General features: G+C 36.2%; 1 protein-coding gene across 1 annotated transcript in view; it reads left to right on the top strand.

Moving 5' to 3' along the window:
- C6H2orf88 (chromosome 6 C2orf88 homolog) overlaps positions 1-11525 on the top strand; it is a 35856-nt gene extending 24331 nt beyond the window's left edge. The window contains exon 2 of the mRNA XM_036881999.2: positions 7617-11525. Within this exon, the coding sequence (XP_036737894.2) occupies positions 7781-8065 (285 nt within the window). The 5' untranslated portion in view covers positions 7617-7780 and the 3' untranslated portion in view covers positions 8066-11525. The remainder of the gene's footprint in view (positions 1-7616) is intronic.
- Positions 11526-12331: the final 806 nt, after the last annotated feature.

The following is a 12331-nucleotide window of genomic DNA, read 5'->3' as shown; positions in this document are numbered from 1 at the left end:
AAGGTCGAGATTTGTCTAGATAAACTAATGAGGATGTCTAGGTGTTCCAGCACATGTTGAAAAGACTATCTGTTCCATTGTACATTTTTTTGTCAAAGGTCAGTTGACTGTGGTTGTGCGGGATGGATCTTAATAGTCTTTTGACATTTCATTTAAAACTTTTGATATAGATAGGTCTAATCAGCCACTTTGTTTTCTTCCATGTTAAATGTACCTAACTCCTTTTTTTAAAGACACCTTTAGAATCTTTTTAGTGGTTTCTCTTCAATCTTTAAAAATCTTTTCCCCCCTATTTTTCATAAATCTAAGCCTAAACTTATTCTTCTGCAATGTCCAATAGCTCAATGAATTTTCCTTTTTGGTTCTTGAGGTTTTTTTTTTTTTTCACAATTTCCATGTCCTTGAACATATTTGAATAGCTGCTTTACAATTTTATGAAGTTCTGTTAATTACCAAATGCGAGGTCATTTTGGGGGGCAGTCTGTTTATAAGTGGTATTTTTCTTGAATGTTGGGCACATTTTCCTGCTGTTTTGCAGAACTAGTAACTTATTATATGATGGACATTGTAGATAATAACTTGTAAGAGTCTGGATTGCTTTGAACTTAAGTCTGTGTTCCAATAAAACTTCATTTATAAAAACAGGCAGTTAGACCATTTGTTTACATATTTTCTATAGTTCTATACTACACTAGAGCCAAGTAATTGTTACATAGACCAGTGACTCACAGATATAAACTGTCTAGCCCTTTAAGAAAAAGTTTGCTGACTCCGAAGGTGTCACAATTCCTCAAACCTCCTGTGATAATACTGGAAGATGCCCCCAGGCAGAATCTCAGGATGAACAACTGTGGGGTTTAATATCCTGTTTTCCTTCTCTCAAGGATAACAGTCCTGTGCTGTTGTTCATTGCCTGCTGACATATTTGTTTTTGATGACAGGGTAAAGCTGCTTTTGTCAAACTAAAGGTAATGTAAGCAGACTAGAGATGACAGTGGTGTAGAGAGACTGAACCCATTTCCAACCTACATAGCATCCCATCCTTTAGAAAAATGAAGACAAAGGGGGATAGAAAGAGCATAGAAAAGTGGCAGGAGACACATGGTAACAGTGGGGACCCTACCCACAGCAACCTGCAGAAGAAGGGATTGCTGAGCGAGTCAGGCACTGGAAAAAAGCCTTGCAGTTGAAAGTGAATCTAGACAATAAGTGAAGGAACCCAATTTTCAGAACTAAAGCACCTTCTACTTGGCAGGGGTAAGTGCTGGAATGCACTCTGGGATTGGAGGTACCCACCAGTGCCATTATTTGCATTTCTTCTGTACATCAAGTGCTGCCAGAGCAGGGTCCAGGACACACACCAATTTGAGATTTGATCTAGGCAGCCACACATACCCAAATGCACCTACTGCAGATCCAACAGTGCCACATCACCAGCAGGGACACAGCTGGGAAGGACCCTGGAATTCCCCAGAGCAGTCCAGACCTCAACGAGAGAGAAGAATGGATAGACTCAAGAGGATTTGAGATAAAAATAAAAAAAAGGACCAATCAGAGATGAGTACAATAAATGATATGAAAAATACACTATAGGGAACTATTAGCAGACTAGAGGATGCAGAAGAATGGATCAGCAATGGAAAGTACTCAAGCTGAACAGAAAGAAATGATACATTAAGGGTGGTTAGGGTACTCTATGACAGTAAAGGTCCTAACATTCACATTACAAGAGTTCCAGAGAGACAGAGGTGGAATACTTACCTGGCCAGGGGAAGGAAACAGTCTTCCAGGCCCAGGAGACTCCCAAACAAAGATGAATGCAAGGAGGTCCACACCAAGACACATCATAGTTAATGGATCAAGACAAAGAATCTTAAAATCAGCAAGAAAGAAGCAATGAATTAAGTATAAAGGAAACCCCATAAAGCTACCAGCTGATTTTTCAGCAGAAACTCTTGATTATATCATGCCACTCCCTTCTGGCCTGCAAAGTACTGAAAGGGAAAAAATCTATATCCAGGAATACCCAGCAGGGTTATCATTCAGAATTGTAGGACCAAGAAGGAGCTTCACATATAAACATATAAGTTGAAAAGAATGCACCACTACCAAACCAGACTTACAAGAAATGTTATAGGACTTCTTTAAGAACACAGAGACTAACTAGAAGAAAATTATGAAAGAGAAAAACTTTCACTAGTAAAAACAAACATAGAGGTAGTAGTAGATCAACCACTTAGAAGCTAAAATGAAGGTCAAAAAGACAAAAGTGGTAAAATCAATTACATCTAAAAAAAGAATCACTAAATGTGTAAAGGAAGTCATCATATATATAAATGGAAGAGGTGCAGTAACAAGAGATGCACCTGAACTTAAGTGACCAAAATTTTACAATAGGTACACAAAGAAAGAGAAGAGCATCCAACCATAACACCAAATAAAGTTATTAAGCAGGAGGGAAGAGAGCAATATGAGAAGGATCACAGAAAAATGACAAAAACAGTCATGAAACATTTAACAAAATCGCAATGTAAGTACATACTTATCAATAATTACTTTAAATGTAAATGCACTAAATGTTCCAATCAAAAGACATAGACTGAATGGATAAAAAAATAAGACCCATCTATTTGCTGCTTACAAAGAGACTTGCTTCAGACCTATGGACATGCACAAAGTGAAGGGACAGAATAAATATGAATGATAAAAAAACTAGAGCAGTAGTACTTATATTAGACAAAGTAGACTTCAACACAACGACTAACAAGAGACATTATATAATGATTATGTGCCCAATCCAGCAAGAAGATATAATAACTATAAATGCACCCAATAGAGGAGCACCTAAATATATAAAGCAAATGTTAACAGCAATATAATAATAGTAGGGGACTTTTAACAACCCACTCACAGCAATGGATAGATCATCTGGATAGAGAAACAACAAGGAAACAGTAGCTTTGAATGACACAGGAGGCCAAATGGACTCAACAGATATATGTACAGAACATTCTCCAGAATAGACCATATTAGGCACAAAGCAAGTCTCAATAAATTTAAGAAGACTGAAATCATATCAAGCATCCTTGCTGAGCATGATGAACTGTATTAAAGCTGGAAATCAATTATAAGAAAAAAATGGGGAAATAGCACTTAGCTAAATAGCATGCTGTAAACAACTGATGGGTCATTTAAGATACCAAAGATGAAATAAAAAATACTGGGAGAATAATGAAAAGAGAAACAGGTCAAAAGCTTTGGAATGAAGAAGCACTTTCAGCAGAGAAGTTTATAGTTGTACAGGCCTACCTTGAGAAGAAAATCTCAAACCCTACAGTGAAAGGAACTAGAAAAAAAAAATGAATAAATGAAGCCTAAAGTTAGCAGAAGGAAACAAATAGTAAAGGTCAGAGCTGAAATAAATGAAATAGAGACCAAAAACAAACAAACAAAAAAAACCTAAGAGCTTGTTCTTTGAAAAGATAAAGTAGATAAGCCTTTAGCTAGACTCATTAAGAAAAAGAAGACTCAAAATCAGAAGTGAAAGAGCAGTTGCAACTCCTACTATAGAGACACAAAGGATTATAGGAGATTACTAAGTATGAAAAATTATATGACAATAAATGGACAACTTGGAAGACTGTATTTTGCTAGGAATTTATACTTCCTCCTGGTTCAGTCTTAGAAAAAATTGATAAAGTCTAAATAGATCAATTACTAGTAATGAAACCATCAGTAATTTAAAAACTCCCAACAAAGGTTCCATACCCAAATGCACCTACTGCAGATCCAACAGTGCCACATCACCAGCAGGGACCAGATGGCTTTACAGGTGAATTCTAGTAAACACTTAAAGACAAGTTTTAATACCTTGCCTACTCTATTCCAAAAAATTGAAGAGCAGGAAAGCTTCCAAATTTATTATCTGAGGCCAGCATCAGCTTGATAACAAAACAAAGACACTACAGAAACAAAATTACAGATCAAAATCCATGATGACCATAGATGCAAAAATCTTTATCATATATTAACAAACTGAATTAAAAAATACATTAAAAGGCTCACTCTCCAAGACCAATTAGGATTTATTCCAGGGATACAACATTGGTTCAATACCAGAAAATCAATGGGATAAATGTAAACAATATAATCATCTCAATAGATGAAAAAGCATTCCACAAAATTCAGTGTCCATTCATGATAAAAATGTTCAACAAAGTGGGTCTAGAGGGAACATATGTAAACATTATAAAGGCCATATATGACAAACCCACAGCTAACATCACACTCAATGGTGAAAAACTGAAAGCATTTCCTCTGAGATCAAGAACAAGGTAAGGATGCCCACTCTCACCACTTCTATTCAACAAAGTACTAGAAGTCCTAGCCAAGGCAATCTGATGAGAAAGAAATAAAAGGCACTCAAATTGGTAAGGAAGAAGAAAAATGTCACTATCTGCAGATGACATGCATATGTATATATAATATATATGTATATGTATATACATACCTCTAAAGACTCCACCAAAAAAATATTAAATGAATTCAGCAAAGTTGTAGGGTACAAAGTCAATCACAGAAACCTGTTGTATTTCTATATAATGAACAGAGAAATTAAAAAATCTATCCCATTTACAGTTGCAACAAAAATAATAAAATACCTACGAATAAATCTAACCAAGGAGGTGAAAGACCTTTATGCTTAAAAAGAAAACTGTAAGACACCAATAAAAGAAATTGAAGACACAAATGGAAACCTATCCATGCTCATGGATAGGAAGAATTAATATTGTCAAAATGGCCATCCTGCCAAAAGCAATTTACAGATTCAGTGCAATCCCTATCAAAATACCAATGACATTTTTCACAGTGTTATATAGCAAATAATCCTAAAATTTGCATGGAACTATAAAAGATCTGAACAGCCATAGCTATCTCAAGAAAGAAGACTAAAGCTGGAGTGTATAAAGCTCCCTATTTAAAAACTATATAAATCCATAATAATCAAAACATTATGGTACTGGTGCAAAAACACATAGATTGCTGGAACAGAGTAGAGATCCTAGAAATAAAGCCACACTTATATGGTCAACTAATCTATGACAAAGGAGGCAGGAATACAAAGGGTAAAAGATAGTCTTTTCAATAAATGGTGTGGGAAAGCTGGACAGCTACATGCAAAAGAATGAAAGTGGGCCACTACCTTACACCACATACAAAAATACACTCGAAACTGATTAAAGTCCTCACTGTAAGGCCTGAAACCATAAAACTCCTAGAAGAAAACAGAGTAAACTTTTGAACATCAGTATTAGTAATTTTTTTCTGGCAGCAAATATAAGTGGAAATACATCAAACTAAAGAGCTTCTGTACAGCAAGGGAAACCATCAACAAAAAAGACAACATATTGTTGGGAGAATATATTGTAAATGATATATGCAAGGGACTAATGTCCAAAATATATAAAGAACTCATACAAGTCAATACCAAAACTACAAATGATCTGTTTAAAAAATAGGCAGAGAACTTGAATAGACATTTTACAAAGATGACACACAGATGGCCAACATTCACAAGAAGAATACTCAACATCAGTCATCAGGGAAATGCAAATCAAAACTACAATGAGATATCACCTTATACTAGTCAGAATGGCTAATATCAAGGCAAGAAATAAATGTTGGCAAGGATATGGAAAAAAGGGAACCCTTGTACACTGTAGTAATGGAAATTGGAATGGAAAGCTGTATGCAGGCCTCTCAAAAAAACTAAAAATATAAATATTATGTGATGTAGTAATTCCACTACTAGGAATTTACCTGAAGAAAACAAAATCACTAATTTGAAAAGATATTTGCACTCCTATGTTTATTACAGCATTACTTTACAAAAGCCAGGATGTGGATACAACCCAAGTGTCCACTGATAGATGAATGGATAAAGAAGAAGTGGTACATCTAACAATGGAATATTACTTACCCCATAAAAAAGAAACCTTGCCTTTTTCAACAATGTGGATGGACCTAAAGGGTATCACGCAAAGTGAAATAAGTCAGACAAAGAAAAATACTGTATGATTTCACTTCATATATGGAATCCAAAAAAACAAAAATAAAACAAAAAAGAAATAGACTCATAAATACTGACAGTTGATTGCTGGCTACCCCACGGGAGGGAAGATGTGGTAATGGATAAAATAGGTGAATGAAAACAAACTTCATATTGTAGAATACTCATAGAAATGGAAGTATGGCATAGAGAATATTAACGGGTGAAGTACACTTACCATGGTGAGGCTTTAGTAAATACATAATTATCTAATCACTATGTTGCTCATCTGAAACCAATACAGATAATGTATATCAACCATATTCCAATAAAAATTAAAAAAAGATTTTAAAAAGCAAACTGCAAAAATTAAAAAAAGCAGAAAGCTAGATTTCTTTTCTATCCCCCATATCATCCTTATGAGGGGTAGAGGTGGGGAACAAATGGAGTACTATATGAGAAATTGGTAGACTTCCTACAAATCTAAAAATGTATAGTAGTAATAAGACCCAGGCAAAGGTCACCTTTTCTGGACTTCTTCATAAACTATTTAAAAATGAAATGCATGCAACTTTTTATCTTCTTAAGATCGGTGGTTTCAGAAATAGTCAACTGGGTTGTTTTATCAATTTTTAGAGCCATGGTTTTGGTCCAGAAACTAAGATATAATCAGGGACCATAATCTCATTCATAGAGACTGCCTGCATTTTATGGCTAGACCGCTTTCCAATCAAGTTGCTTTGTATTGTTTTAGTTATTCTTAAGTCTTAAGCATTCATTCAGTGACAATACCCAGATGATAAGCTTAGAAGGCACATCACTAACATTGCAGCCTGCTTACTGTCCAAACACCAAATGAGAGATATCTAGGTGAAGAAACTTTTAACCTTAATCTGAGCCTTTCATATAATTTCATAGGGAATATCTAATTCAGAAGAAAAAATAGGTGGTTCTGCCATGTCTAATTTATATTGCTTATAGTTGGGCTGTTACTGTATAGTGTAAAGGCCATCCTGTCCCACTCTTTGAGTTGTAAACATCTGACCAGAGCACAAAGCCTGGCTCTAAAACAGTCCAAGATATGTAGGCTTCTGAGGTTTGAGGCAGGAGTAAATTTTAATATGCTTGTTCCCCGCAACAGAATAGAGCAGGGGCTTTGCAGGCCCCATGGTCTCTTGTCACAGCTACACAACTCTGCCACTGTAGCATGAAAGCAGCCATAAACAAATGAGCAAGGTTGTGTTTTATAAACGATTTACAATAACAGGCAACTAGAATTGGCTCAGAGGCTATAGTTTGCTGAATCTTCATGTACATAAATCTAAGCTAGAAAAAACTTTACTGTGTTTTCAGTTTTATGAAACTTTCAAGATCTCAAAAAAAAGTTTTCCTAGTTTGTAAATTGCCTTTATTATTAATTTTTTTCTATTGATAAGATAAAGTTGTTGTTACCTCACATTTCCTCCAAGCAATCAAACTAGTAAAGAGGATTGCTTTTTTACATGGCACCTAATCATAGAGTATTTCACATTCTATAATTTCAATGAAACTTCCCTTCTCTTGACAGATAAACACTACATGTGGAGTGGTAAAAGGGAACACTGATTTCTGAAGTGGCCTGGAAACGAAAACCACTGGTCAGTATCACGTGGACAAGTGCTCAGTGTTTTCCAAAGATGCTGCTGAAGTAGTCTTTGCTACTGCTTTCCTTCTGTCAAAGTTCTTCATACCATGGGCTGCATGAAATCAAAGCAAACTTTCCCATTTCCTACCACATTTGAGAGTGAGAAGCAGCATGCAAGTGAAGACAGCTTTATGCCTGAAGAGAGACTTCTACCTAGGATGCCTTCTCCAGTTGACATCAAAGAAGAAGGGAAGGAACCCTCAAGACCTCAAATTGTCTCTGAATTTGCACACCACCTATCCCAGGAAATCCTGAGCGATGCCTTGAAGCAGTGGGTAGACAATAACATCAAGTACTATGACATCCCATACATTGAGAGTGAGGGGCCTTGATGCTGTAGGGTGATGACACTTTGTTGAATTGTGGATAAAGTTGGTGCTAGTTTAAATAAATTTAATAATAGCAAAAACTGGTGTGAATAAATACAAATAACTCCATCTGGATGTAAAATATGTCTATGATAATATTAAGAGTATAGAAAAACCTAAAATGAAATGTTTTAAGCAGTTCTACGTTAATAGCAATTTCTACCTGCATGACCTTGGATTTTAGTCATTTAAAGAGCTAAAACAGGTCCTGTGGCATCACATTAATCAGCTGTATGTTATAACACTGCTTCCTGAGGCACTAATAACATCACCAAAGAAATAAAGTGCCCCAAGTTTCCAAGTGGTTATTTTAAAGACACTCCTTTAAAATAACTGCTTGTTAACTTACAAACAGAAACAAGATACAAAAAAGATTTTTCTAGAAATGCCTTGGCAAGGGAATGGCACTCAAGCCATAGTGATTAACAGTGGGTCTTGTTTGTCAAAACCATTGGCATCAAGGATCCCTACTTAACACAAATGGAGCAAGAGATCCACCTTAAACCCTGTCCTTAGTAAGATATTTTTGTAGATGAAAAGCATAACTATCACATTGAACTTCAGGGTCCTTACTAACCACAGCTGTTACTGGATGATTCAGGCTTTGCATATAAGGCATCTGATGATACAATTTACAGAAGTTATGACATAAATGTTTATGGCAGTGAATTAAGAAGCCCATTGAGAAAATATACAAGAGAACAAATATGGAGGTACCTTTTCTAAGTTTACAGCAATCCAGTAAATTTTAAAATAACAGAAGCCCTAGTAAGAAAGGTAGAAAGCAGAACCTGGTCTGAGTGCTGAATATATACTAAGTTTACTCTCACAGATGCAGAGGGTTAGTATAAAGACACTCATTGAGTAGTGGAGCAGTCACCATCCTGAGAGCAGATCATGCAGGATTTACAGTTGTACTACAAAAGATCAACCACTTCCCCAAAGAGAGCACTCATATTTTTTTTACTAGTAAAAGTGCCCATAAGGCATTTACAACCATACATACTATACTACATTCATAAGTCTGGCTACCTCTTTCTGAAAGTTTTTTTTTTTTCAACTGTCACAGAACACATCCCCCACCCCCTTTTTTTTTTAAAGAAGTAATGTTTGGGATCAATGGCAACATTTGGAAACAAGGGAAGACAGTGAGAAGACATAAGTCATAGGAAAATTGGGATTGAGTCTCTAGAATTATTTTTTCAGTAAGATTTGCAACACATTGAGTTTAACTGGAAAGGGAATTATTTGAGCCCATATGAGTTAGATCCTTTTATTAAGGTACAATAGACCTTTGTCATTAAAATCTAAAGGAAGGCAAAAAAAGGCTTGTGACCTCTTTAATGAGATAAATTTGTATTTGGCCTTGTAAGCAGGCAGAGATGCTGCCTCTAATCTTAACAGTTGTACTTTGAAACCCACAAATAGTGAAAACTCCAAGTCACAAAGACAGTTCCTTGGAGTGAGTGACAGCCATCTTTCAGGTGCCTTTGGACACCTGGACATTCAACTTTCTTTTCACCCAGTCCCAGGATTTGTACTGTCCTGTTGTACCTGAAATCTGGCAGCTTACGAAATAGAAAACCCACCACCCCTTTTATACCAGGATCTGAAGTCAGAAGAGCAGAAAGTTTCCCAAAAGTGCAAAAGATATTTCCAGCTCGTGAAAAAAATTCTGGTTTTTGATGTTTATACTCATGATTCAGACAAAAGCCTAGATGTTGCCATTTTTCATTCATTTTATATTTCACATCAGAACAGGTGTGCTGCAAGGTCATTTGCTGTTCAAAAGATGTATTTTAGATAGATAATAAAATACAGGGAAAACACAAAGCCATATATAAGAGCACATTACACTAAATTTTTCAGCATCACAGGGGTATAGACTAGCACTAGCAGGTTTTTGTTAGATCTGAATATTTGAACCTCAGGTTCCTCCTCTGGCCTGGGCCCCTATTTCCCAGGGATGTAACAGGGTTACCTCCTAGGTCCATATCTAGCTACCACCTTCCCTGGCACTGTGGCAGTATGGTTTTGTCACTGAGCACTGCCACCTCACCCCTGACTTATTTTAACAGAGAACAGTATCTTCAAACATATAAGACTTCTCTTGAAAAAGTGTGCTATATGACATGTCAAACCATGGACAAGAAACTACAAAGCTGGCATAATCAATTACTCAGTATATAAACCATTGGGGGCAGGCAGGCCAAAGAGCTGGATAAACAAATTTGTACTGCCATGTGATAGTTATCAAGATAGAAGAGAACATCTCTAATAGGATTATTCAACTTCTTTCGTACCTGCCTATTAAATACTGGATTGGCACTTTACTTTGAACTTTTATGAATAAAAGAGTAGAAGGACTTTTTCAGAAAGAAGGAGAAATGTAAAACAGAAGACTGAAAGAATTTGTACCTACTGGAAAGGGAAACATTGTTCCAACTTACATCACAACTATAGATGAAGTAAGAATAGTGGCCAAATTATAAGGGAAAGGAAAGTGGGGAAAAGAGGGCCCGAGCAGCGGCACTACCACCAGGCCCCATCAGAAGACGCGGTGCAAAAACAAATCTCCAAAGGCTTCAACTGAGGGAAGAGACAGTGGCAGCAGGTTCCTTTCTTTACCACAGACACATGCCCAGCCCCTGACTCTTTCCCCTCAAAGACACCCACTAAAGGGGCGGGTGAGCTGCCACCAGCAGGACACCCTGCAAGTGGCAACTAGAGAAGCAGCAGACTATCAGAGGAAATGTGCCAATTCCTCATTTACAGAGACACAAGACCCCACAAACGTGCTTCCCTGCCCCCTCCCCCCCTTACGTGTCTCGCATGTACTCTTACCTGTGTGTTATGTTATATAGGCCTTTAATCCCAGAGCTCCGTTTGCAGTTGCCTTATCAGTTCTTTGCAAACTACCTGTGGTTGTCAGCACTTAAAAACACAATTTTGAAGGAGATAAAAATGATCTTAGCTGCAAAGTAATTAATTTGTGTCAAATTGCCTTACTAGTATTAAAAATAGACACGATGAATGAATGAAATAGCATGGCACTCATGTATCCTTAGTATCATTGGCATTTTATGAGATAGGAGAACTGTACTTTTGTATTATATAGTTTTAGAAATGAAAGGTAGAGACACATCATAAATAAGTCAAAGAACACTAATTTAAAAACAGAATTCTAACAAATACATTTGCTTAATCACAATGCCCTCACCCTGTATTTGTGTATGGAACAGGACATGTCTTCCTTGGAGCAGTGGGCATGGGCTCAGATGTACTCCCTACGTACCCTCTGCAAAACTCCAGTTTTGTTAGCAAATTCTCTTCCCTGTAAGACTTACCTATCAAATGGTATATTTTTTCCAAATATTTTTGTGAAATATTATTTTCTAACTGTACAATAAAAGCCTAGTTGCAATTAACTAGCTATTAGTACTTATTAATTGAAGTAAGCAAATGCTTTTCAACATTGTGCACTTTCAAATTTTTTAACATAAAGGACTTAACATTTTCTGCACTTCTAACAAGTACAGTTAATGAAAATCCACTTATACAAATAATTTCCTGGATCACTCAGTCCATAAAAATGTTCATTATCATGGTTTCTTTGCTTCAAATCTGTTCCTGAATTTTTTTGGCAGAAAAATTCTTCAGGTTAGATATATTAGGAACTGAGAAAATTTAAAGCAATTTATTGGAGGTTACAATTTCCTCATCTATGAGAAGGGTAAAGGATATAATCTTTGATGTCTTTTCAGTTCTACCACTTTTTGTTCTCACAAACCTGAAATTCTCCTACTTTCTGATGAGTTTGGGAGAAAGGAAAAACTAAAACAAATGATGAGCTGATCTTTAAAAGTGATTCTTACCTAAACTTCAATGTTCCAAGTCTGGAACACCTTGCAGTTCTTGTATACCTTAAAAAAAACCTTATTTTGTCAACAGTACCAATTAGTGAAGGAATTTCTATTTTGAACAAAAAGTCCTCTTGTTTTTTTTCTTCTCTTGATTGTACAAGGACAAATAACAGTTATACGAAAGTCTGATGTAAACTGCAGAAAGCAGAGTGTCTCTTAGAGATTGGAGTTTTCTAATTCCTCAACTGCCAAATTAGCAGATATTGCAAACAAGAAATAATGCTTTCATCTTCACCATAGGAAGAGGTTCTGGTTAGCATCAGGGGAGGTCAAGACTGAGTTAGTGACACTGGAGAAACAACCTCAT

This window comes from Manis pentadactyla, chromosome 6 (genome assembly GCF_030020395.1).
Source record: "Manis pentadactyla isolate mManPen7 chromosome 6, mManPen7.hap1, whole genome shotgun sequence".
In the NCBI taxonomy this organism is placed as follows: Eukaryota; Metazoa; Chordata; class Mammalia; order Pholidota; family Manidae; genus Manis; species Manis pentadactyla.
The sequence above is the reverse complement of the archived record's forward strand: the minus strand, read 5'-3'. Positions and strand labels throughout refer to the sequence as shown.